At 52.0% G+C, this 27,388-nt stretch overlaps 2 protein-coding genes and 3 pseudogenes across 2 annotated transcripts; 2 read left to right on the top strand and 3 right to left on the bottom strand.

The window, feature by feature from the left end:
* Positions 1 to 24,530, bottom strand: part of LOC102937395 — a 54,540-nt pseudogene extending 30,010 nt beyond the window's left edge.
* Positions 1,462 to 2,439, top strand: LOC119564234 (annotated as a pseudogene).
* LOC119564182 (probable G-protein coupled receptor 33) lies at positions 6,667 to 9,571 on the bottom strand. Its single transcript, XM_037883261.2, has 2 exons — positions 9,365 to 9,571; positions 6,667 to 8,046 (listed from the first exon to the last, which is right to left on the bottom strand). The coding sequence occupies exons 1-2, from the start codon at positions 9,569 to 9,571 to the stop codon at positions 6,991 to 6,993; spliced, it is 1,263 nt and encodes a 420-aa protein (XP_037739189.1). The 3' UTR covers positions 6,667 to 6,990.
* On the top strand, positions 10,438 to 12,029 carry LOC119564183 (annotated as a pseudogene).
* LOC122463797 (probable G-protein coupled receptor 33) lies at positions 22,269 to 23,309 on the bottom strand. Its single transcript, XM_043535603.1, has one exon. The coding sequence runs from the start codon at positions 23,307 to 23,309 to the stop codon at positions 22,269 to 22,271; it is 1,041 nt and encodes a 346-aa protein (XP_043391538.1).
* Positions 24,531 to 27,388: the final 2,858 nt, after the last annotated feature.

Genomic DNA, 27,388 nt, shown 5'->3' with positions numbered 1-27,388 from the left:
GTTTTAGAAAGGAAATTTCCCTTCAGACCCAACGAGGGGCCTCTGCCTATCGTCTCGACTCACCTGAGAAACGCAGGACCCAGCGCAGAGAGAAACTTCGATCGTGTGTGTTTGCCCAGGAAAGCGTACGTGACTCTGTCCCCAGCACGCCTGAGCCCTCCCCTGTGTGTTGAGTTCACTCCCCTTAACTCTGTGTCTTCTACATGCTCCACCTCCACCTACTCCCTGAGATCCACAAGCTGCAAACCATGAACGGAAATGATCATCCATCACTGTCTTAGCAGCGAAATCACCTAAGCAACAGCCATTGCTTTAAAACTGGCCCCCACTTCCTCCCAGAGCCTGGCATAGAAGGCAGGAGTCCTGGCTCCCAGCCCCCCTGCTGTAATGAACTAGATGCTTGGCCAGAAGCTCTTCTATTGAGGCATGCCCCTGAGAAGAGGAAGGGCCTGTATTTTGCACAAGTCCTTTCCTGATACGGGCTGCACCACGATCCAGAGATAACCCAGCGCTGTTAGCTCAGAACAAATGCTGAGTCACAAATGATACAACTCCCAGCCAAGGAGTGGGGGCGTCTAGTGGTTTGGAGTGGGGGCGGGGGGCACTGGGAGATCGGACTCCTGGGTTCTGTCCTCGGTTCTTGGATGGGGGGGGGTCTAGTGGTTTGGAGTGGGGGCAGGGGGCACTGGGAGATCGGACTCTGGGTTCTGTACTCGGTTCTTTGACGGGGGTGGGGTCTAGTGGTTAGAGCAGGTCAATATTCATGAGGGGTCCTGTGTTATCTGCATGTTCTGGGTACGTCCCTGGGTGAGACAACTCCTGTGAAATGCGGCCCCTTCCTGTTCTAGATTAAATCTCAGTCACACCCAGCCCCCCCCGGGGTGTTCGATACACAGGCCCCATCCTCGGAGCTGGGACCCTGAGACCCCCCGACGGGAACCCAACGCGACTGGGAAAGCATCCCCCAACAGCATGGTACACAAGACCAAGATTGAATTCTGAGGGGAGTGGGATCTAATAGCGAGAGCGGGAGACTGGGAGCCAGGACTCCTGGGTTCTATCCCCAGTTCTGGGTGAAGAGTAGAATCTAGTGAGCTGGAACGGGGAGAGTGGGGTGGGAGCCAGGACTCTGGGGTTCTATCCATGGCTCTGGGAGGGGATAGGGTCCAGTGTGAAAGATCAGGGAACAATTCTGTCTCTCTCTCCCTCTTCTCCAATCCGCTTTGTGTTCTTCCCACACCTCCTTAGGGTCTCACAGCCCCTCTGCCTTCCCAGCCCTGCACAGCACCTCCGCCTTTCCATCCGGCCCGCCCCATCATGGCCCCTCCACATTCCCACCCAGCCCGGTCCCTCACGGCCCCTCCGCCTTCCCAGGCAGCCCAGCCCCTCACTACTCCTCCACCTTCCCAGGCAGCCCAGCCCCTCACTACTCCTCCACCTTCCTAGCTAGCCCAGCAGCCAATGGGAGCAACCCCCAGCTGCTCGGGAAGGGAAGTCAAGTTGCAACTCCGTCTGGCACCCCCTGGTCCGGGTGGCAGGCTGTGGGCTCTGCCTGTGAGTTCCGGAGCTGAGGTTGAGGATGATGGTGACCTTCCTCTTCTCCTTCCATCTGGTGCTCACCTACCTGCTCACATCCTGCTTTATAACTCTGCTCGCGTCTACCTCTGTCTGGGTTTCCACTGGGTCTTCGGCATGGCCATGTATGAACTCAATGCCTGCCTCTCCCTGGGCATGTTCTCTGCATCTTCCTCCTCACCCTCACCAGCCTGGACCACTGCACTCTCCCCTGCCGCCCTGTTGGGTCCCAGAATCACCCCAGCGTGGCCCAGGTCAGGAAGCTGTTTGCAGCTGGTCTCCTTCACCCTCAGTGCTCCCTAACTGGGTTTCCGGGAGCTCCTGGAGATGGACGGATCAGGGTTGTCTGCATGAATAGTTACACCTTCTCTGGAGAGGGGGACAGAGCCGAGACCAGGCCTGGAGGACACGTTCTGTTCAGGGTGCAGTTCCTGATAGGCTTCCTGCTGCCCCTCTGCACAAACATGGGATGCCATGGCTGGACGGGGCTGTAGATGAAAAAGAGCGGGCTGGCGCGGAGCAGGAAGCCTTTCAAAGTCATGGTAACTGCCGTGGTGTCATTCTTTGTCTGCTGGCTGCCCTACCACCCTCTGCCACGGCCTGCTGCTCTACGAGAATGCGTTGCTGGTGTCATTCACGAGCACCTTCCTGCTTATTTACACCCTCCTGACGTGTTTCAACACTTGCTGTATCCCCGTCCTCTACATCTTTGTGGGGGAGATGTTCTGGCAGGTGCTCAGGATGTCCCTCATGACTCTGGTCAAGGCAGCTTTCATTGATGATCTCGGCAGTGAAGCACCTGAGCCCAGTGGGAAACAAGGGACAGAAGTTGAGGGACCAGAACTGGAGATGGACTGAAAGTGCCTGGAGTAAGAGAACATTGGAAACTTGTCATCCCACCTGTTTCCTTCATCCCTGATTGAACTAAAACGTGATGGGTTCCTGGTATTTCAATATTTTTAAACCGAGCAGTGTCCTTGGGATTCCAGGTTCCTTGTCATCTTCAGAATCCCATGTGTTCTAGTTCTCTCAATCTTTTCAACATCAATAGGTCTTTAAAGAATCTAGATTATTATCCACCTCGTGAACCTCATTTGTTCTTGGTCTTTCTATGTTGTGAAACTCAGTGTGCGTTCAGGGGTTCCAGATCACTAGCTGGTTCCAGAATCTCATTTGTTTTAGGTCTCTCAATGTGTTCGAACCTAACTGGTTCTCATGGGATCTGCATCATTGGCTGGCTCTGGAATCTTTGTTTTATGTCTGTCATTGTGTTCACACTCAATAGGGTCTGTGAGTTCCAGATTCGTGACTGGTTCTAGGACCCAAGTGGATTTTAGAGTGTTTTCAAACCATATAGAAGCCAAGAGGTTCCAGATTCTTTGCTGGATCTAAAAATCTCATAGGGGTTCTAGATTTCCTAATGGTTTAAAATCTATTTGGCGTAGTGTATTATAGGAGAATCTGTGTATTATAATAGCATTATCTAGCTCTTCTCTAGTGCATGTCCTCAGTAGTTCTCAAAGTATTTTACCAAGGAGGTCAGTAGCAGTCTCCTGGTTACTATAAATGGGGAAACTGAGGCACAGAGTGTGGAAGTGACTGGGCCAAAGTCACCCAGATGGCCAGTGGCAGAGCCAGGAATAGTACCAAGGCCTCCTGAGGCCTAGACAGTGAGCTCTCTTGGGAAGGGACTCCCTTTTTGCTCTTTGTTTGTACAGAACCTTGCACAGCAGGGCCTGGGGCCAGGACTGGGGCTTCCAGAGCTACCTGAAATAAAATATAGTAAGTAATAATCGTTGTTAGAGAGCTTATTCCTTCACTCTCCCACTTCCCTGGTCCTTCTCTCATGAACAGAGAGGAACAATACCCGAAGTCCGAAGGTGCAAACAATTCGATGTCTATTGGGGTGAACTTCCAGCAAGCTTAAATCCAAGTTCCTTTTTCCTTATTTTCGAATCCCAACTTACTTCCTGTTTGCCCCTAATTTATATAGTAATATTCTTAGCTATACCTTCACCAATCATTCTACTGAAATGTAACTAACCAATCCTAACATATTGTAACATGATTAGCTAACCAATTATATCCCACCACAATAATTAGATTACACCCAGCAAAATTAATTATACAGCAGACAGAAACAATCACAGAACCAGACAGAGACCGTGCAAATAAACAACAGCAAAGTGGGAACTATAATGAGAAAACAATACAGAAGTGAGGATTTCACAACTACATCTCTAAAGACATAAGGGTTTCCCAGCTGTGTCTGTTGATAAGTGAGTTCTTACCAGACAGAAAACTATCAACCTAAATTTCCTTTTACATCTTCTAGGCTCTTCCCTTTCTCTGGAGGTGATAGATCGGATCCCCTTCCGAACAGCCCCAGCTTGACTAGTTTGGAATGTGAGGAGGTGACTGGTCGCTTCCCAGCTTGGGGCTGTCCCTGCTGCTTAGCCAAAGGCCTTAGCCTAAGCACAGGGCCTCAGACTGTCACAGGGAGAAAAGGCCCTTACACCGGCAGTCAGTGATTTTGATTCTTTCTTTTATACCTCTATAAGGCATTGGTGAGTTTCCTTGCTTGTCAAGTCCCTCTGGAACACAACCAAAGCTTGGATGGGTCATTCAGTCCTGTGTTCAGAGCTGCAGTTTGCAGAGAAGTTACTCCAGAGGTCGGAAGCAGGATTGAAGACAAAATGGAGAAGATGCAGCTGCCTTCTTATATCCTGGGTACATCCTCTGTCCCAAACACAAGTTCCCAGCCTGGGGGTATGGAGAAGCTCTCGGAGTCCCCTGCCAACAGGCATGTTCCTACAAGTCCTGCTGACTCAGAGGCGTACCCCCGGCTTCTCTCAATGTGTTTACCGTACAGCTGATCGAACAGACTAGGCAGTGCTAATGCCAATGTCTGGGGGTTACACCGAGAGACACAGCACGAGTTGGAGCTATCAATATACCACACATATTTATAACTCATAATTCAAAGATGACACATACATATAAACAAGCTTACCATATTTAGCAAATCATTCCTTTTCCACTGATACCTTCCATGGCATCTGTGGTCTGATTCATGCAAATTTGTAATATCGGTATCCATAATATTAGAAGTGATCACCCACATTCCATATAGCACCTCAGTTACTAGCTTGGACGTTACCTCTTCACCACCCTGAATGTTCACGGGCAGGGGGTTTCTTTGGAGCCGCTCTTCGTTCTGCGGGCTTGCTCTCCTTACCAGCTGCTGTTAAGCTAAGCCAGAGATTCCTCACACGAAATATCCCAGTGAGCGTGTCACGTGGTGTTTGTAAATTATGTCTGAGTTGCCCCACAAAACTCACAGAATTTATGTAGTTCAAGGAACACCTGGGAATGATTAATTATTATTATTTTTTATTTCGGTACAGCTGGGAGCCCCAGTTCTGGCCCAGGACCCCACTGTGCTAGTCGTTATACAATCACAGAGCAAAAAGACAGTCCCTGTCCCCCAGAGCTCACAATCTAAGGAGATGCATGGATAGAGACCTGGGGTGGGACACAGCAGGCATGGATTTCTTCCTGGTTGTGCCACTGGATGGACCGAAGGTTCTACTGGGTGACCTTGGCCAAGAAACTTCCCCACTCTGTGTCTCAGTTTCCCCATTTGTAAAAACTGGAAGAGTGCTACTGATCTCCTTGATAAAGTTCTTTGAGATCTACTGATTAGAAGTACCGGAGAAGAGCTAGATGCCGCTATTGTAATATACAGACTCTTCTAAATTATAGATTTCAGAGTGGTAGCCGTGTTAGTCTGTATTAGCAAAAACAACGAGGAGTACTTGTGGCACCTGGAAGACTAACAAATATATTTGGTCATAAGCTTTCGTGGGCTAAAACCCACTTCATCAGGTGCAGGGAGAGTAAAAAAAAATGGGAAGATATATTTCTTATAGTGACTCATCCACTCCCAGTCTTTATTGAGGCCTAATGTGATGGTGAACATCTGCACATCTACCAATGTGATATATGCCATCATGTGCCAGCAATGCCCCTCTGCCATGTACATTGGCCAAACTAGACAGTCTCTACGCAAAAGAATAAACTGGACACAAATCACATGTCAAGAATTCTAACATTCAAAAACCAGCAAGCCTCCCTGGACACTCAATAAGAGATTTAAAAGTGGCAATCCTTCAACAAAAAAACTTCAAAAAAAGACTTCAACGAGAAACTGCAGAACTGGAATTAATTTGCAAACTGGACACCACCACACTGGGCCTGAATAAAGACCGGGAGTGGATGAGTCACTACAAGAACTTAAAAAAACCAGAAAACTAATTTCCCCATGCTAATTTGCCCCTACTGTTCCACACATCTTCTTGTTAACTGTTTGAAATGAGCCACCCTGATTACCACTACAAAAGTGCCATTGATGACCCATTGAGTTTGAAAAAATTGAGGGACCTAGAATGTGTGGAGTGCTGGAGAGAGCAGGGAATCTAGAATCCAGGGACACTGCAGGGTGTTTGAACAGTGAGATACCTGGAACCCATTAGTATTTAGAACGATCAGGGATCTAGAAACAAATGGGATGCCAAGTTTTCAACTCTCCCTAAGGCTGCGCATCTTCAGGCCATAACCTGTTGTCATAAATATAAAGGGAAGGGTAAACACCTTTAAAATCCCTCCTGGCCAGAGGAAAAATCCTCTCACCCGTAAAGGGTTAAGAAGCTAGGATAACCTCGCTGGCACCTGACCACAATGACTAATGAGGAGACAAGATACTTTCAAAAGCTGGGGGGAGGGAGAAACAAAGCCTCTCTCTGTCTGTGTAATGCTTTTGCCGGGGACAGAACAAGAATGGAGTCTTAGAACTTAGTAAGTAATCTAGCTAGATATGCGTTAGATTCTATTTTCTTTAAATGGCTGAGAAAATAAGCTGTGCTGAATGGAATGGATATTCCTGTTTTTGTTTCTTTTTGTAACTTAAGGTTTTGCCCAGAGGGATTCTCTCTGTTTTGAATCTAATTACCCTGTAAGGTATTTACCATCCTGATTCTACAGAGGTGATTCTTTTTTACCGGTGATTCTTTTTTACTTTTTCTTCTATTAAAATTCTTCTTTTAAGAAACTGAATGTTTTTTCATTGTTCTTAAGATTCAAGGGTTTGGGTCTGTGTTCACCTACGCAAATTGGTGAGGATTTTTATCAACCTTCCCCAGAAAGGGTGGGCGTAGTGTTTGGGAGGATTTCTGGGGGGGGAAGATGTTTCCAAACGGTCTCTTTCCTAATAATAATAATACTAGTTACACGTTTGGTGGTGACAGAGAAAGTCCAAGGGCAAAAGGTAAAATAGTTTGTACCTTGGGGAAGTTTTAACCTCGGCTGGTAAAAGTAAGCTTAGGAGGTTTTCATGCAGGTCTCAACATCTGTACCCTAGAGTTCAAAGTGGCGAAGGAACCTTGACACCTGTTTTGCATTCTCATATCTTCCACTAGACTCGGAGGCACTGCTGCCGAGATCATCGACAAAAGCCGCTTTGACCAGAGTGAGAAAAGATGTCCTGAAGACCTGCCAGAACTTCTCTCCCACAAACAGATAGAGGATGGGGGTGAAGCAGGCATTGAAGCAGGACGTGAAGGTGTAAATGACCAAGAGGGTGCCAATCACTGACTCTGGCACCTCCTTCTTGGAGAGCTTCAAACCGTGATAGAGGTGGTAGGGTAGCCATCCAAGAAAGAAGGAAACCATCGCGGCCACCATGACTTTGAAGGGCTTCCCAGCCCACATCAGCTTCTTCTCCTTCATCTTCAGCCCAACATGGACATAGCATCCCGTGATGGTGCAGAAGGGCAGCAGGAAGCCCAGCAGGAACCGGACTGTGAAGACAGCCACGTGGACCCGTCTCCCCAGCCCCTGTGGCGCGGCTCCATTCCAGTCTCTGGAGAGGGTGTAATTGTTAATGCAGATGATTCTGTCCCCGTCCAACACCCGGGTCTCCCGGAAAGCCAGGTAGGGAGTGCTGATACAGAAGGAGGCCAGCCACACGCCCACAACCATCTTCCCAGCCCGGGGCACGGTGCGGTGATTCCGGCTCCAGATGGGGTGGTGAGTGAGGGTGTAGCGGTCCAGGCTGATGAGTGTGAGAATGAAGACAGAGGAGAACATGCCCAGAGAGATGCAGGTATTGAGGATCTTGCACATGGCTGTGCCGAAAACCCAGTGTAAACCCATGAGGAGGGAGACAATGAAGAAGGGGATCAGCAGGGTGAGAAGGAGGTGCGAGGAGACCAGGGAGAGGAACCAGACTGTGTTCACCGTCCTCCTCATCTTCAGTCCTAGCACCCACAGGTACAGCCCGTTCCCCACCACACCCACCAGGAAGGTGGCAAAGAGCAACACTGCAGAGGCCAGGTGAGCGGAGCTCGCAGCTGCTGGGGTATGGCTGGAATTTTCCCCAGTGGTTGGTGGGAGAGTCGTGTCCATGGTACCCTGGGGAGAGACAGAAGAGGGGTTGGAAGGGGTGACAAAAGACAGGAAATGGGACAATGGAAGACGAGGAGTGAAGAAATAACAGAGGGGGTTAGGAACACACTATTGGACAGGACATAGTTCGGTACGCTCTGGTCCTCCAGAATATCCAGGCTGGGTATTCTCAGCAACTGGGCTATAGCCGGTGGAACTCCCTGCTACAAGGCAGAACTATGGGCCGCAGAGGAGGAAAGGAGGGGTAGCAGACTTGGAAGGAGTGGGGAAAGGGGACAATCTGGTAGGTCAAATACACAGCGAAGCTGAGAATACCACATTGCTGTGATCTTGATGACGGGCTGGCTCAGAGCGGTGGGGATTGGGACACAGGGCCTTTCCTCCCTAGCAATCGCCAGCTCCAACCTGTCTCCAGGGCAGGGACTAGCTGGCTCAGGGAGGCAGGGATGGGTGCTGTTGACTCCTAGCATGCAGGACCTGGTGATGGTGGAAGTCAGTGCTACAAACTGGAAAAAGCCGCCCCACTCCCAACCTTCTGTGCTCATCTGCCTGTCACAGGAATTCATGCTACACCCTGACTTGTGAGAGTGGGCAGGGTCCTTCTCATCCTCATTATAACACATTCTCAATCTACTGACCTACTTCTCTGCCCCCCGCCTTGCTGCCAGCCCTGCACAATGTATTCTATGCTAAATGACTCTCTTGGATTCTGCTGGCTCTGGAATCTCATTTCTTGTAAGCCTCTCAATGTGTTCAAACTCAAAGTCTATGGGTTCTAGATTCCCAACTGGATCTAGAACCTCAGGGTCCTTACCTCTACCTGGGACAGCGCCCCCCATGGCCTTGTTAGATTGGAGTTCTTTCTCCTCTCCAGAATGGCCTAATGGTTAAAGAAGGGGGGGTGGGAGCTGGGACTCCTGAGTTCTATTCTCAGCTCTTAGAATGGGGTGCAGGGATGGGGGTCAGAACTCCTGAGCTGTGGGAGGGATGTGGGGTCCATTGTCTTAGAGCTTCATAAGTGGAAAACACTTCATCAGATTAAATGTGAAAAGGAGAGAAAAATTCACCCATGTCAGAGATCTCACCTCCTACTTCTGTCTGTTGAATGCTCCAGGTTAACCCCAGTGCTACCCAGTGGCAGGGAGTTTATTGGGCTAACCCCACTGACACCCAGTGGCAGGGAGTTTCACAGCCTAACCCTGCTCATACCCAGTGACAGGGAGTCCTCCTGACAGTGGCAAATTTCTGTGGCTTCTAGGTGGTTTTAGAAAGGAAATTTCCCTTCAGACCCAACGAGGGGCCTCTGCCTATCGTCTCGACTCACCTGGGGAACGCAGGACCCAGCGCAGAGAGAAACTTGGATGGTGTGTGTTTGCCCAGCAAAGCGTACGTGACTCTGTCCCCAGCACGCCGGAGCCCTCCCCTGTGTGTTGAGTTCACTCCCCTTAACTCTGTGTCTTCTACATGCTCCACCCCCACCTACTCCCTGAGATCCACAAGCTGCAAACCGTGAATGGAAATGATCATCCATCACTGTCTTAGCAGCGAAATCACCTAAACAACAGCCATTGCTTTAAAACTGGCCCCCACTTCCTCCCAGAGCCTGGCATAGAAGGCAGGAGTCCTGGCTCCCAGCCCCCCTGCTGTAATGAACTAGATGCTTGGCCAGAAGCTCTTCTATTGAGGCGTGCCCCTGGGAAGAGGAAGGGCCTGTATTTTGCACAAGTCCTTTCCTGATACGGGCTGCACCACGATCCAGAGATAACCCAGCGCTGTTAGCTCAGAACAAATGCTGAGTCACAAATGATACAACTCCCAGCCGAGGCCTGGGGGGGGGGGTCTAGTGGTTTGGAGTGGGGGCGGGGGACACTGGGAGTAAGGACCCTGGGTTCTGTCCCAAGCTCTGGGACTGAGGTGGGGGTCTAGTGGTTAGAGCAGGTCAATAGTTGTGTGGGGTCCTGTGTTATCTACATGTTGTGGGTACGTCCCTGGGTGAGACAACTCCTGTGAAATGCGGCCCCTTCCTGTTCTAGATAAAATCTCAGTCACACCCAGCCCCCCCGGGGTGTTCGTTACACAGGCCCCATCCTCGGAGCTGGGACCCTGAGACCCCCGACAGGAACCCAACGCTAGGGGGAAAACTGCCCCCAACGGCATGGTACACGAGACCAAGGTTGAATTCTGAGGGGAGTGGGGTCTAGTGGTTAGAGTGGCTAACTGGGAGCCAGGACTCCTGGGTTCTATCCCCAGGTCTGTGTGGAGAGTGGGATCTAGTGGTTAGAGTGGGGTGGGAGCCGGGACTTTGGGGTTCTATCCATGGCTCCGGGAAGGGATGGGGTCCAGTGAGATAGATCGGGGGCATGGGTGTTGTGAGCCAGGACTCCTGGTTCTCCCTGGATCGGGCTGGGGGACTTGCCGGTTTGTGCAGGGAGGAGAATGAAATGCAGGGATTGTCAGCGTTAGGGCTCCACACGTCTGTCGCTCTCTCCCTCTTCTCCAATTCCCTTTGTGTTCTTCCCACACCTCCTTAGGGTCTCACGGCCCCTCTGCCTTCCCAACCAGCCAGGTCTCTCCTGGCACCTCCGCCTTCCTGGGCAGCCCGAACCCTCACAGCCCCTCCGCCTTCCCGACCAGCCTGATTCCTCACGGCCCCTCCACCTTCCTGACTGGCCTGACCCATCATGGCCACTCCACTTCCCACCCAGCCCGGCCCCTCCAGTTCCCGTCTGGCCCGGCCCCTCCACTGCCAGGCTCTTCACCTCCCCTCCGCCTTCCTAGCCAACCCGACCCCTCACAGCTCCTCCACCTTCCCAGCTGGCCCAGCCCCTCATGGCCCCTCTGCCTTCCCAGTCATCCCAGCCCCTCACGGCACCTCCCCGTTCCTGGCCATCCCACAACTCACGGCCCCTCAACCTTCCCAGCCAGCCCAGACCCTCACAGTCCCTGCGCCTTCCCAGCCAGCCCGCCCCTCATGGCTCCTCCACCTTCCCAGCCAGCCCAGCAGCCAATGGGAGCAACCCCCAGCTTGTCGGGAAGGGAAATCAAATGGCAGCTGCTTGTGGCATCCCCTGCTGGGATGGCTGGCTGTGGGCTGTGCCTGTGGGTTCTGGGGCCGAGGTTGAGGATGATGGTGACCTCCCTCTTCTCCTTCCATCTGGTGCTCACCTACCTGCTCACGTCCTGCTTTATAACTCTGTTCGCGTCTACCTCTGCCTGGGTTTCCACTGGGTCTTCGGCATGGCCATGTATGAACTCAACGCCTGCCTCTCCCTGGGCATGTTCTCTGCATCTTCCTCCTCACCCTTACCAGCCGGGACCACTGCACTCTCCCCTGCCGCCCTGTTGGGTCCCGGCATCACCCCACCGTGGCCCAGGTCAGGAAGCTGTTCGCGGGCATGTAGCTGGTCACCTTCACCCTCAGTGCTCCCTAACTGGGTTTCCGGGAGCTCCTGGAGATGGACGGATCAGGGTTGTCTGCACGAATAGTTACACCTTCTCTGGAGAGGGGGACAGAGCCAAGACCAGGCCTGGAGGACACGTTCTGTTCAGGGTGCAGTTTCTGATAGGCTTCCTGCTGCCCCTCTGCACAAACGTGGGATGCCATGGCTGGACAGGGCTGTAGATGAAGAAGAGGGGGCTGGCGCAGAGAAGGAAGCCTTTCAAAGTCATGGTAACTGCCGTGGTGTCATCCTTCGTCTGCTGGCTGCCCTACCACCTCTGCCACGGCCTGCTGCCCTACGAGAATGCGTTGCTGGTGTCATTCACGAGCACCTTCCTGCTTATTTACACCCTCCTGACGTGTTTCAACACTTGCTGTATCCCCGTCCTCTACATCTTTGTGGAGCAGATGTTCTGGCAGGTGCTCAGGATGTCCCTCATGACTCTGGTCAAAAAGAAAAGGAGGACTTGTGGCACCTTAGAGACTAACCAATTTATTTGAGCATGAGCTTTCGTGAGCTACAGCTCACTTCATCGGATGCATACTGTGGAAACTGCAGAAGACATTATATACACACAGAGACCATGAAACAATACCTTCTCCCGCCCCACTCTCCTGCTGGTAATAGCTTATCTAAAGTGATCATCAAGTTGGGCCATTTCCAGCACAAATCCAGGTTTTCTCACCCTCCACCCCCCCACACACACTCTGGTCAAGGCAGCTTTCATTGATGATCTCGGCAGCGAAGCACCTGAGCCCAGTGGGAAACAAGGGACAGAAGTTGAGGGACCAGAACTGGAGATGGACTGAAAGTGCCTGGAGTAAGAGAACACTGGAAACTTGTCATCCCACCTGTTCCTTCATCCCTGATTGAACTAAAATGTGATGGGTTCCCGGTATTTCAATGTTTATAAACCGAGCAGTGTCCTTGGGATTCCAGGTTCCTTGTCATCTGCAGAATCCCATGTGTTCTAGGTCTCTCAATCTTTTCAACATCAATAGGTCTTTAAAGAATCTAGATTATTATCCACCTCTAGAACCTCATTTGTTCTTGGTCTTTCAATGTTATGAAACTCTGTGTGTGTTCAAGGGTATTCCAGATCACTAGCTGGTTCCAGAATCTCATTTGTTTTAGGTCTCTCAATGTGTTCGAACCTAACTGATTCTCATGGGATCTGCATCATTGGCTGGCTCTGGAATCTTCGTTTTAAATCTCTCAATGTGTTTACACTCAATAGGGTCCATGAGTTCCAGATTCCTGACTGGAGCTAGGATCCCATTGGATTCTGGAGTGTTTTCAAACCATATAGAATTGAACAGGTTCCAGATTCTTTGAATCTGGGTGTATATTGGGAAGACACCCACCAGACGACAGGCCATCAAATGTGATAAGCCATCAGGAAGGAACAACTAAACTATGAAGATACTAATCTCTCTCCCTCCTGTGAGGCTTCCAGGGACCTAACTGTGACACTACTATGTCAGGTGGTCTTGACACCTGATGCTAAACATTACCTGGGACTTTTTGTAACTTTCCATCGGAAGGCAAGAGGGGGTCAAGTTTGGGAAACAAAGGATTCCCGCATCATGTAAATCCTATTTAAGGGTCGAGAGGAAGGCAAATGTGATTCCTCCTCTCCATGGCCTTTCTGCCCAAGAAGAAAGACTGGTAAAGCCACCTGAAGGGAAGGCGGGGTGGGGAGAGTCCAGACAGAGAGGGGTCCAATCTGAAAAGAAATGTAACTGAAACTCTGAACCACAGAAACTTTGAAACCAGCCGAAAATAACATTTAGGATAAGAAATTACAGGTTACAATTTGTATATTGAGCTTACTTTGTTTTATTTGCTCAGGAATCTGCTTTGTTTGGTGTTTTATATTCACTTAAAATTCACCTTTTGTTAATAATAAACTTATTTCTTGTTCATAATATAACTCAATTTGTACATTTCATAATGGACATGGTGGGGAGGGGGGGAAGAGGCTGTGTATACCCTCCTCCACATTGAGGGAGGAGGTGGATTTCATAATATACCTTTCGGTCTGCACTCCAAGGGAGGTGGATACCTGAGTGCTGGGGCAAGTCCCTTAAGCTGAGGCTTCCCAGAGCTGATCTCAGTGTCTGTTTCGTTCTGCAGTTTGGTGTGGCCCTGCCTGTGTGTGGGCTGGAGGAAGCTTAATCGCTTGGCTCAGCAAGACCGGTAAAAAGGGTGCCCAGGTTGGCATAACAGGCAGGCTCAGTGGTATCTCAGCACATCTGGTGATATCCTAAGGGGGCAACCTGTCACACTGTGCATCTAGGGAAGGTCCCAGCTCTGGAAGGAGTGTTACTTGGAGCTTTGTGGCCCAAGACTCTTGTGCAAAGGGCAAAGGGCTGGGGTTAGGGTTAGGGTGGCTGGTCATGCTTGGAGCTTCAAGGTTTTAGGTGTTTCCAACTTGAGTGGTCTGATGTTCAGAAAGTGTCAAGCACCTTCCCTGTGGAAAATCAGGTCTCTTTAAGGGTGCTCAGCTGGGAAACATCCCAAAAACTAGAAGCACAAAAAATTGCAAAAAATTTTGGGAGACTAAGCTGAAAGTCAATAAGGCAATGGAGTGAACCGGCGAGAGTCTCAGCTTGTGTAAAGCAGTGTATGTCTGTTGACTTCACTTCAGAACTACTGAGTAATTCTGCCTCTGGGTGGGGGGTAGGGTCTGGTGGGTTAGAGCAGCGGGGGCTGGGAGCCAGGATTCCTGGGGTCTATCCCTGGCTCTAGGAGGGGAGTGGGATCTAGTGGTTAGAGTGGGTGGGGGTGTTGGAAGCTTTGACTCCTGGGTTCTATCCGCAGCTCTGGATAGGGAGTGGCATCTAGTGGATAGAGCAGGGAATGCTCCTGGGGTCTATCCCTGGTAGGGAAGTGGGGTCCAGTGGTTAGGGTAGGTGAAGAATAAAAGCAAGGATTCCTGCATTCTCTACGTTTTACCCCTGCATCGAATTGTGAACTGATTCCCGTGAAAGGCTGCATCCTCCTGCTCTGGCTAAAAAGCCCCAGGAATGCCCAGCCAGCTGGGACAGCTCACGCACGGCAGCTTGGATGTGCTAAGATGGGGGAGGACAACGTCACACGCCTCATCTCTAGGTGCAAAGACTAAGAACGGTGCCCGTGGTCCGCCCCCCGTCAGCACACAGCTCAGGGCGTGTGTTACTCACTGGAGAGTTCCTGTGCAAGCTACAGCCTGCAGAGGTGTGAACTGCCTGTGAGCCAAAGTACAAACACTTTAGTAATGGAACAACGTCTGAAATATTTCTGTACCAGTCCCAGCCCCCATTCAATAGCCCAGATCAGGGGCTGTACGTGCTCTGCCTTTCAGGAAGGCCTGAATCTTTGGTTTTTCCCCGGCTCTGCACCGAGAACGTCCTGACAATCTGAAAACGAGAAATCGGCTCATATTTTGGGGAGAGGGGCTGAATCCTGGGAGCTCCTTGACCCAACGCTCCCACATTTGCCACACAAACCCCACCCCAGCCTCCGCTGCAGAGCGCCGGTTTTCAGGGCAGTTGCTCTACACACGGGGGTGTCAGTGCAATTTGGATCTTAGCAGCAGCTCACATTCAGAGGGCTGCATCTCATGACCTCCCCAACCAATTTGTCACCCATTTCCCAAGCAGATTCCTGCCCAGCACATGAGACCTGTTCCCACTAGCAGGCGCTGGCTCTGATCTGGCTTCAGGGCCTGGGACTAGCACGGTCAGGGAGGTAGGGATCGGGGGTGTTGACTCCTAGCATGCAAGAGCTGGGGCCAGTGGAACTCACTGCTACAAGATGAGGAAAAAAAAACATCCTTCCCCGCCTCTTGTACTCTTCTGCCTGTCACAGGAACTGCTGCTACGCCCTGACTCGAGAGCATGCAGCGTCCTTCTCACCCTCATTGTAACACAGGAAGCCTCAATGCACCAGCCTGCTTCTCTGCCCCTCAGCCGGGCTGCAGCTCTGCACCAGGGACCTCTGGGCTATTGCCTCTGTCAGGGACTGCAGCCCCCCTCCCCAGGCCTCGTTAGCACGGTGTCCTCTGTGCTCTGCAGACTGGCCTAATGGTTACAGCTGGGGAGACTGGGAGCCAGGACTCCTGGGTTCTATTCCTGGCTCTGGCAGGTGAGTCAGGTCTAGTGCGTTAGAGCCGCAGACTGGGAGGCAGGACTCCTGGGCTGTGGGAGGAACGCGGGGGGGGGGGGGGTCCTGTGGCTTAGAGCTTCATAAATGGGGAACACCTCATCTGATTAACCTGAAACAAGAGAGAAAAATCACCCCTGTCACAGACCCCACCTACTACCTCTGCCTATTGAGTCCTCATGTTAACCCCATTAATACCCAGCGGCAGGTAGTCCCCCTGGTTTGCCTTGGTAATAGCAAATGTCTGTGGCATCTAGGTAGGATTAATAAAGAAATTCCCCTTCAGACCCAATGAGGGGAGCTGCCCATTGTCTCGACTCACCTGGGCAGCGCAGGACCCAGTGCAGAGAGAGACTCAGATGGTCTGTATTTGCCCAGCAAAGCGTCCGTGAGTCTGTGCTTCCCTGGGTGTTGAGGTCTCTCCCCTTAACTCTGTGTCTTCTACACGCTCCGCCTCTGCCTGCTCGCTGAGATGGAGAAGCTGCAAACCATAAATGGGAATGAATGAATAAATTTGGACACTGTCTTAGTAGAGAGACCCCCCCTAAGAAACAGGCATCACTTTAAAACCAGTCCCCATTCCCCTGCCAGAGCCAGGGATAGAACCCAGATCTCCTGAGTCACCCTCCCCTGCTCTAACCGCTAACCCTGAGGCCTCGGCAAGGAGCAAGAATCCTCCAGTCCCAGGGCTGCAGAGGGGGTCCAGGCATCGGGGCTTCCCAGAGCTGGGGACTCATATCCAGCTTCTCGTCCACTGTAATCCCCAGACTCTTTTCTGCAGAACTGCTGCTTAGCCAGTCGGTCCCCAGCCTGTAGCGGTGCCTGGGATTCTTCCATCCTAAGTGCAGGACTCTGCACTGGTCCTTGTTGAACCTCACCAGAGAACCGGAGAAAGTGGAAGCCATGATTTGGGCGGGGCAGCGTGCAGACAAAGAGACAAACAGCTGCAAACAGCTCGGTTTCCCCAGGTGGCAGAGGAAACTGAACAGGTTTCAATTTGATAGTTTTCAGAGGAGCAGCCGTGTTACTCTGTATGCGCAAAAAGAACAGGAGGACTCGTGGCACCTTAGAGACTAACCCATTTATTTGAGCAGAAGCTTTCGTGAGCTACAGCATCCGATGAAGCGAGCTGCAGCTCACGAAAGCTTATGCTCAAATAAATGGATTGGTCTCTAAGGTGCCACAAGTCCTCCTTTTCAATCTGATAATGTGGCAGAGAAAAATATACAAGCCTTAAGGAAGAAGGGGTGGGGCTGTGCAGGGCGGAGAAGCGTTCATGGCCGAGAGGCAGGAATTTTGCACTGGAAGTCAGCCAGACGGGGAAAATATAAATCAGTCCGACATCGATCTACAACTAGCAGCGTGATCTTGTGAATGTGGAGACATGGGGGACTCCCGCATTAGGACTGTGTGTGGCCTGGTGTGAAACTCAGCGTGAGCTAGGACAGTGACAGAGACGAATTGAACCCCTCGAATGAGCTGGGGGCCGTACAGGAGGCAGCTGAAACCACGGCAAGACGATCGAGACGTACAGGTGAGCCAGAAAACCACGTGCGTACGTTACAGTGTAAATCCACCTTCGTAAGCGCCCAGACCTGCGGTCACGGGCTGGAGGGCATCCTGCTGCTCATAAAAGCCTGCCATCAAGAGCTGTGAAAACAAGAGAAGCCAGAAGCAAGGAAGGGTTGTTAGAAATGCAGTCGTAGCCATATGGAACTGTCCTGCGTGTGGGCACGGATGCCCAAGGTGTGGCAAACACAATCATTTTGCCAGTGTGCAACTCAGGAAAGGGAAAGTCCCAGGGCAAATAGATGTTTTTCCTCACTGAAGCAGAAGAGCAATCGCAAGATCTGTTCCTCAAGATGGCTAAGCCAGGGGACCCCCTGCCACTAGACACCGGTGCCATTAACTCAAGGTACCTCCCACCACTGGAAACGATCAGGGTTAACCCACGGGACCCCCTGCCACTACACACAAGAGATATTTACCTGTGGGTCTCTGCAACAGGGTGCCTGTTACCCGAGTGCCCCCTTGTGGCCAGAGCTCACTCTGCAGCACCCTTCCTCACTGCTGGAACTCACTGCTACAAGACTGGATGGCAGGTGGAGAGGGGAAAGGAGGACAGCGCAAGTGGGAGGAGCGGAGAAGGGGAAAATAGTCTAGAGGGTCAAACACAGAACCACAGAGAGAAAACGATGTGGCTCTGATCTGGATGTTTGGCTGACTCAGGGGCGTGAGGAAAGGGACATGGAGAGTTTCCCCTCAGGGGACGCTGCATCCAGCAGAACTGCAGCAAACACCGGTATACAATAGGAGGAGAACAGGGGGCTGAGAACCAGGTAGAGGAACCGCTGGCTGGTCACCGTGCTCCTCATCTTCAGCCCCAGCCCCGCAGGTCCAGCCCCCTATGGCAGGATGATGGCAAAGAAGAAAACTCGCAGCTGTGAGCTGATTTCCCCTCCCACCTTCCCTGGGGGTGGCCAGAGATGGCTCCTGTGCTGGCGCGGGGGTCGATAGCAGTGTCAGGGCCGGGGAGATCCTTGGAGTAGGAGGGAGGGACTGAAAGAGTTTGGAGAAAGTGGGGCAGACAGAGATACAGGGACCCTCATGCCTCAGTAGTGGAAGAACAGTATCTCCTTTACCACCCAGCCAAAGACACTCTAACAGAATAGAACCCAGGAGATCGGGCTACCGGCTCCTCCCCTTGCTCTAACCACTAGACCCCACTCCCCTCCCTGAGCCAGAACCCAGGACTCCGCACTTGCAGATCCCCTGCGGTTGCCAACTAGACCCCACACCCCACAGTTCACCCTTGTTGTCGCATACCGTGCAACTGGGGGGTCTCTTTTCCCAGTCGTGTTGGGCTCCCGTCACGGGTCTTTGGGTCCCAGCTCCGTGGCCAGGGTCTGTGCAACGGACGCGCCGGGGAGAGCTCCGAGTCACTGAGGGTTTTAAGCTAGAAGAGGAAGTGGCAGCCTTTCCATGAATTCCTTCACCAAGGGACTTAGCAAGAACATGTAGGTGAAACAGGAACCCTCACTTCTCTTTTCTCGATGCCCAGCCACCCCACCGCTCCAACCACCAGACTCCACCCCACTCCCAGAGTTGGGGATACAACTCAGGAGTCCTGGCCCCCAGGCCAGCTTGGTCTAACCTACTAGAGGCCACTCCCTTCCACCCCAACAAACTCAGACAGAACCCAGGTGTCCTGACTCCCAGCCCCCTGCTCTAACTACTAGATCCCACTCCCCTCCCAGAGCTCGGGAAAGAACCCAGGAGTCCTGACCCCAGACAGTCCCTGCTAGGATCTAGACCACTGGATGTACTAGAGCCCTGCCAGCATCCTGTGTCCAGTTCCGGTGCCCACAGTCCCAGGGGGATGGTGATCAATTGGAGAGAGGTCAGAGAAGAGCCAAGAGAAGGATTAAAAGGGTGGAAAGCCTGCCTTACGCAGCTTACAAGAGCACACAGAGTACGAACGCTGCCTGGACAGCTCGCCCAGGTGTAAGCAGACAGGTGGACTGAGAGGCCCAGCATAGGTTAGTAAAGACACCCCAGATTTTTGGGGTATGTACCCAGTGCAGCTCTCTGCACCTGCATGCGGTGTCCTCCACACCTCACTTTAGCAGTGTAGTGTCCCGCTGCCGGAGCCTTTTGTTGCTGTCTGGACGACTGATGCGTGTCAGGCCTTGTAACGGGGTGGCAGTGGCCTATCACCAGTGGCCCCCCCCCCCGGATCAGAGCTTTGTGGTGAGTCCTCAGCAACTCAGCCCTCCGGAGGAGTCACACACAGTCTGTATGTGAAATACAAATCAAACTCTGGCCAGGGTACAAGTCCAACAGAGGCCCTCTGTTTCATTGCCCTCTGGAATGTCTCTGTCTGCAGCTCTCTCCTTGGACTCGCTCCTCCGTCCATCACAGCACCCTGGTTCAAACGGGCTCCCAGCCCCTTCTGGGCTCTCTCAAATTGTCCCTGCTCTGGTATGGAGTGGTGCCCCAGGGCTCCCTCCCAGGAGGCGAGGTCTTTGCCTTCTCTGGGCCTTTCTGGCCCCAGCTCTCCTGCTAGGCCACTAAAAGAGTCCAGTTCCACCTTCTGGGGTACACAGAGTCCAGCCCACTTTCCGAGTGGCTAGTGGGTGGCGGGATCCCAGCCCACTCACGACTCCGGAGCCCAGCCTAGGGACTGGATCGATATCAGCCATCTGCCTTGTGCCTTTAAATAAACTGTATCACTGCTACACTTCCCGGGGCCACTTCCCCAGAGCCCCAGCGTGTTCTTCACCCACACCGCAGGGGCTTGTCCTGGTTGAGTCTCAGCAGCCAGCCCAGAGCTCCTTCTCGCTCCCCCTGGTCTCTGCTAGCAGGGCTCTGTCCAAGGTCCTGTAGCTCAGCCAGGCCATCTGCACTCCTCCAGCTCCAGCAAAAGAGCTTAGAGGACCCTCTCCACTGCGCTGGGTCAGGATGTGGCAGGGCCATGAGGCCTCCAGCAGGGGCTCTTAGGGCCTCGTCCAGCCTGCCACAGGCCTAATAAATTGGCCCCCAGAAGGGGAGTGTTTTAATTCCCTTTGGACTGATATGTGGAGTTCTATGCACTGCCCCCAGTGTAGACACAGTCTGAGACTGAGAGACTCCAGGAGCTCCATCACTGTAGCTTAAAGAGAAAGTTAAGCAGGGACCTGATACCCATCTGTCAGTACTTCCATGGGGAGCAAATATTTGACCGTGGTTTCATCAATCTAGCAGAGGAAGGTCTAAAATGATCCAGTAGCTGGAGGCTGATGTTAGACAAATTCAGGCAGGAAATAAGGTGCTTGTCTTTAACAGCACGGTGAATTTACCATTGGGACCACTGACTGAGGTTTGCGGTGGATTCACCTTCACTGTATCATTTTCACTGTATCATATCACCTTCACTGGCTATTTTAAATCAAGGTTGGGCATTTTTCTGGAAGATCTGCTGTAGGAATTAGTTTGGGGAAGTTCTCTGGCCTGTGTTATATGGAAGTCAGACTATAAGGTTACAATGGTCAATTCTGACCTTAGAATCTACGAATATAAGAAGCCACAGAAATTTGATATCATTAGAGTTAACCTGTGGGACTCCCTGCAACCGAACACAAGCAGCATCAACCTAGGGGGCTCTGTGCCATTGAACACAAGTCTATCAGATGAGCCATTCCCAATTTAGGATGCTTTAACACACCAGACCCCACTCACCTCCCAGAGCTGGGGATAGAACTCAGGAGTCCTGAAATAAGCTCAGCTGAGCCATGCTGATTTACATCAGCTCACAATCTGACCCATTTTCTCCATGCCCCAAAGTAACCAGTGATGTCTGGTTATTCCATTTGGAGGGGGGGGCTACCCCACCATGAAATCAGTTTTAATACCAGGTGCTTGGGATGAACAAGGTTCGAGAAAAGACTGGTTTTTAAAGTTTGAGAGTGGTCGAACCCCTGAGGTTCTAGAATGCCAGGATTCTAGAACCTGTGAAATACCACCGGGTATAAAAACCATATCCCCAAGTGCAAGATTCTGGAACTATCCAGGAACCTAGAGCCCAAGGGACCCTACCAGGCTTTAAGAAACTTGGAATCCATGAAGACCTACCAACAGTGATGGATTTAGAATGCGTGGACTTTTATGCGGTTGAAAAGCATTTTGACATCCAAAACTACACGCACTTCCAGAGTCAGCCTAATATAGACCTCTTGGGCTCACATGGAGTTTTAGACTATTTCTACCCATGGCAGCTATAGCGTTCTAGAACCAAACAGGAATCTAGAAGCCTCTGGACCCTAGGGGGTTATAATTAAGGCTCCATTTTAGTCATGAGTAATTTTAGTAAAAGTCATGGACAGGTCACAGGCAGTAAACAAAAATTCATGGCCTATGACCTGTGCCTGACTTTTACTATATACCCCTAACTAAAGCTTGGGCAGGGGGTTGCAGGTGCTCTTGGGGGGGCATTCCAGAGGTGCTGCAGGTGCTGGGGGAGCTGGCCTGGGATCCCTGCTGATGCTGGGGGGGAGGCAGGGCTGGCAGCGGCTCCCTACCCCCCTCCGTGTGTCTCTGCAGCTCCTAGGCAGCACAGGGGCCAGGGGGCTCCGCACACTGCTCCCACCACAATCCACAGGTGCATAGCTCCCATTCACCAGGAACCACAGCCAATGGGATCTCCAGGGGTGGAGCCTGTGGGTGCAGGTAGCGCGCAGAGCTCCCTGTCCCCTCCTCTGACTAGGAGTGGCAGGGCCATGCCAGTGGGAGCCAGGAAGGCCCCATCCCAAAGTAAGTACCCCCCCCCGCATCCTCCACCCCTTCCCCTAGTCCTGAGTCCCATCCCACACACCCAAACCGCTGCTGCTGGCCCAGGGGTTGCCCGGCTCAGGCAGCCCCTGAGCCAGCACCGGCCGCTGCAGAAGTCACGGAGGTCACAAAAAGTCACAGAATCCATGACCTCCGTGACAGACTCTGAGCCTTAATTATAATATGCCATGAGACATAGAACACAAGAGAATCTAGAGCCAGCTGCGAATCTAGACCCAAAGAAACTCTATTCAGTTAGGACATCTTGAGATACCTAGAACCCAACCAGTTTAAAACTAACAGGTATCTAGATCTTGCAGGACTTCAAGTTTTTCTCTACTTCCACGCAGTTAGCTTCTCGCCTGTTCTCCCTCTAGAATCTGGTCCAGACACATCACTATCGAGATCCTCATGAAAAGCCGCTTTGACCTGAGCGAAGAGGGACGTCCTGAGCACCTGATGGAACGTCTGCCCCACAAAGAGGTAGAGGACTGGAGTGAAGCAGACGTTGAAGCAGAACATGATGATGCTAACAAGCAGGAAGGCATCAGTCAATGACTGTGGCACATCTCTGATGAGCGTCAAGCTCTGGTAGAGGTGGTAAGGCAGCCAGCCACAGAAGAAAGACACCACTGCGGCCACCATGACTTTGAAGGGCTTCCTGCTCCGTGCCAGCCCCTTCTCCTTCATCTCCAGCCCCATCCGGCCGTAGCATCCGGCGATGATGCAGAAGGGCAGCAGAAAGCCCAGCAGGAACCGGACCACGAACAGCACAACATAAATGTGTATCCTCCAGGCCTGCGTCTCAGCTCTGTCCTGGTCTCTGGAGAGGATGTAATAAGTGGCGCAAATGACCTTGCCCCCCTCCTTCTCCCAGGTCTCCTGGAAAGCCAGGTAGGGAGCACTAAGGGTAAAGGAGGCCAGCCACACACCCAGGACCATCTTCCTGCCCCAGGACATGGTGCGGTGACGCCGGGACCAGACTGGGCGGCAGGTGAGGGTGTAGCGGTCCAGGCTGATGAGGGCAAGGAGGAAGACAGAGGAGAACATGCCCAGGTAGGTGCAGGCACTGAGGACCTTGCACATGACCGTGCCGAAGACCCAGTGGAAACCAAGGAGAACATGGACAGTGAAGAAAGGGAGAATCAGGGTAAAGAGGAGAGAACAGGAGACCAAGTGGAGGAACCAGAGCGTGGTCACTGTCCTCCTCATCTTCAGCCCCAGCACCCACAGGTACAGCCCGTTCCCCACCACACCCACTAGGAAGGTGGCAAAGAACAACACAGCAATGGCCAGGTTAGTGCTCTTCATGGATGCTGGAGGCTGGCTGGAGTTTGTCCAGGTTACGGGTGAGAGGGTCATGTTGCCTCGGTCCATGGTGCCCTGGGGAGAGACAGAGGAGGGGTTGGAAGGGATGACAGAGGAGGGGGAAAGGGAGAGTGGAAGAAGAGGAAGGGAGAAATAACAGAGGGGACCTCTCTGGGCACCCTCTGGTCCTCCAGAATGTCCAGGCTGGGTATTCTCAGCAACGGACCATGGCCAGAGGAACTCACTGCTACAAGATAGAGTTGTGGGCAGCAGGGAAGGGAAAGAGGGATAGCAGATGTGCAGCGAGTGAGGAAGGGGACAATTGTCTAATAGATCAAGTTACAGCTATGCAGAGAACATCACATTGGCTGTGACCTGGAGGGATGGTTGGCTCAGTGGGGCAGGGAATGGGACACGGGGCCTTTCCCCACTAGGAGGCACCGACTCATCTGGTTTCAGGGCCTAGGACTGGCTGGCCAAGGGAGGTGGGGATCGTTGCTATTGGCTCCTAGCATGCTGGAGCTGATGCCTGTGGAACTCACTGCTACAAGGTAGAAAAAGCCACCCCACCCCCACCCACCTTGTTCTCATCTGCCTGTCACAGGAACTGCTGCTACACCCTGACTCATGAGAGCACGCAGGGTCCTTCTCAGCCTCACTGTAACACAGGAAGCTTCAAGCCACCGAGCTGCTTCTCTACCCCACAGTCGGGCTGCAGCTCTGCACCAGGGACCTCTGGGCTATTGCCTCTGTCCCAGAATGTGCCCCTCACAGACTTGTTAGACTGGCGACCTCTGTGCTCTGCAGAATGGCCTAATGGTTGGAGAAGGGGGTGTGGGAGCCAGGACTCGTGGGTTTTATCCCCAGTTCTGGGAGTGGGGAGGGGTTGAGAAGGGGTGGGAGGTCAGAACTCCTGGGCTGTGGGAGTGACCTGTGGCTTAGAGATTCATAAATGGGGAATATCTCATTTGATTAACATGAAACAAGGGAGAAAAATTCACCCAGGTCACAGATCTAACCTAACAACTCTGCCTATTGAGTCCCCACGTTAACCCCATTAATACCCAGTAGCAGGGAATCCCACAGGCTAAGCCCACTAATACCCAGTGGCAGGGAGTCCCACAGTTTGCCTTGGTAATAGCAAATGTCTGTGGCTTCTGGGTAGGATTAGCAAAGAAATTCCCCTTCAGACACAAGGAGGGGCCCCTGCCCATCGTTTCGACTCACCTGGGCAGCGCAGGACCCAGCGCAGAGAGAGACTCAGATGGTCTGTGTTTGCCCAGCAAAGCGTCCGTGAGTCTGTGCTTCCCTGTGTATTAAGGTCACTCCCCTTAACTCTGTGTCTTCTACACGCTCCGCCTCCTCTCTGAGATGGAGAAGCTGCAACCCATAAACAGAAATGAACCTTCGGACACTGTCTTAGCAGAGAAACCACCTAAGAAACTGCCATTGCTTTAAAACTAGCCCTCACTCCCCTGCCAGAGCCAGGGATAGAACCCAGGAGCCCTAGCTCCCAGGCCCCCAGCTTCTCTAACCCACTAGACCCCACTCCCCTCCCACTGAGTCACCCCTCCCCTGCTCTGACCACTAACCTTGAGGCCTCGGCAGGGAGCAAGAGCCCTCCAGTCCGAAGGCTGCAGCGGGGGTCCGGGCTTTGGGGCTTCCTCCTCCCCACCCAGTGCTTCTGCCAGGTCTCTCGGATTTCCGTTGGAGTGGGACATCTATTTTTCCAGGGGCCCCCAATTGACCAGAGCCCCTGGGCACAGGATCCGTCAGTCCATTGGATAATCTGCTACTGCCCAGCCGGGTTCCTTAGACCAGTTGGGCTTGGAGGGCCAGGGATTAATAGAAATGTGGAGTCCAGCGATACCCCCTGGGCAAATATCAACTCCACCCACCGCCCATTGGAGGGAGTTGCATGTTCAAACGGACTAGAGCTTCAACGGGGCTCTCAAAGAGGCACATGCCCCAGAGATGCAGCCACGGCGCCTGGCATGAGTATGGCCGGGCTGATGCCCCAAGGTTGGACGTGAGGGTGCAGAGAGGAAAGGGCCGTTGGATTCAGGGGGCTGCTTGCAACCAGGTGCTGCAGATGCTGAGCTCAGAACTGCCCAAGAACTGTTAGAGATACCATCCAGTCCTGCATTAAAAATTGTTGGTGATGGAGAAACCGGGTTGGTCTTTTTTAGTCCTTATCATCTTTTGGATCTGCTGGCCCCCAGCCTTGGCCAAGGTTTTGTAACTTGGCTGGAGCTGGCAAGTGAGATCTTCACCGTTACTTTGACCTGTGACCAGAGGTGCAGAGGGCAGCCCACATTGAAAATCCCAAGATCAGGGCAGGCTGCAAAAAGGAGAGCAGTTTATCCCAAAACCGGTAGTTAATACAGAGGTTAGATTCACCAACCAGTCACAAGCTGTGCTCCTGATCCCCCACACTGGTTATCAAGAAGCCAAGAAAAAAGAAAAATCCCACAGCCCCCTCTATTGCATTCCAGTCTAGGCTCCCAGTCAGCAAAAGAGGTCCAGTAAAATGAGAATTTACTTAAAACTCTATTCACTACACAAAATGTTTTTCTGATCCCCAAAGGGCGAGCCACATTCCCAGATCAATACTGGTTGGCGTGTGTGTGAACAAGATCCAACAATAACAAAGCGTGACTTAACCATGCAGATGTGGGACGGCGGCTTCTCTTATAACAGCTAGTTGGCAACAGTTGTTGCCGTGGTGTCAGAACAAAACACAAAGAAAAGAGGAGAACAAACAAGAACTGGACAACTAACATCTCCAGTAACGTCAGCATTCAAAAAACCAGTGTTGCAAACTGTCATGGTTTTGTCATGTGTCACATAACCAGTATTGTTTTCCTTAAAGCCCCAGCTTCTGGCCTCAATGCATCTGTAATTATTTCAGCCTTCCCTCTTGAAAGAAAAAGGAAGTTTCTAACTCTCGTGGCGGTGGAGAAAGTTTCCAAATGTGACCCTAGTGCCCCCTAAAGGCTCAAAAGGTAGAAGGCAAATAAATAAACCCCAAATCAAATATGTTTACATGATCTTGTGATTTTTGGACAGCCCAACTCAGGATTTTTGAACATTTGAGGATGGCTATATGGAGAGAATCATAGAATATCAGGGTTGGAAGAGACCTCAGGAGTCCATCCTCCTGTTCAAAGCAGGACCAACACCAACTTAATCATCCCAGCCAGGGCTCTGTCAAGACGGGCCTCAAATACCTCTAAGGATGGAGATTCCCCCACCTCCCTAGGGAACCCATTCCAGTGCTTCCCCACCCTCCTAGTGAAATAGTGTTTCCTAATATCCAACCTAGACCTCCCCCACTGCAACTGGAGACCATTGCTCCTTGTTCTGTCATCTGCCGCCACTGAGAACAGCCGAGCTCCATCCTCTTTGGAACCCCCCTTCAGGTAGTTAAAAGCAGCTATCAAATCCCCCCTCACTCTTCTCTTCTGCAGACTAAATAACCCCAGTTCCCTCAGCCTCTCCTCGTAAGTCATGTGCCCCAGTCCCCTGATCATTTTTGTTGCCCTCCGCTGGACTCTCTCCAGTTTGTCCACATCCCTTCTGTAGTGGGGGGACCGAAACTGGACACAATACTCCAGGTGTGGTCTCACCAGTGCCGAATAGAGGGGAATAATCACTTCCCTTGATCTACTGGCAACACTCCTACAAATACAGCTCAATGTGCCATTGGCCTTCATGGCAGTCAGGGCACACTGGTGACTCATATCAAGCTTCTCATCCACTGTAATCCCCAGGTCCTTTTCTGCAGAACTGCTGCTTAGCCAGTTGGTCCCCAGCCTGTAGCGGTGCCTGGGATTCTTCCGTCCTAAGTGTAGGACTCTGCACTTGTCCTTCTTGAACCTCAGAGAACCAGAGAAAGTGGAAGCCATGATTTGAGCTGGGCAACGTGCAGACAAGTAGATGAATGGCTGCAAACAGCTTGGTTTGCCCAGGTGGCAGGCAGAAGAGGAAATTGAACAAGTTTCAATTTGATAATGTGGCAGAGAAAAATATACAACTCTTAAGAAATAATGGGGGGGCACACTGTGCATGGTGGAGAAGCATTCATAGCCCAGAGGCAGGAATTTTGCACTGGGAGTCAGCCAGGCGGGGAAAGTATAACTCAGTCC

Source organism: Chelonia mydas, chromosome 24 (genome assembly GCF_015237465.2).
Source record: "Chelonia mydas isolate rCheMyd1 chromosome 24, rCheMyd1.pri.v2, whole genome shotgun sequence".
In the NCBI taxonomy this organism is placed as follows: Eukaryota; Metazoa; Chordata; order Testudines; family Cheloniidae; genus Chelonia; species Chelonia mydas.
This window is presented reverse-complemented; position numbering and strand designations above follow the sequence as displayed.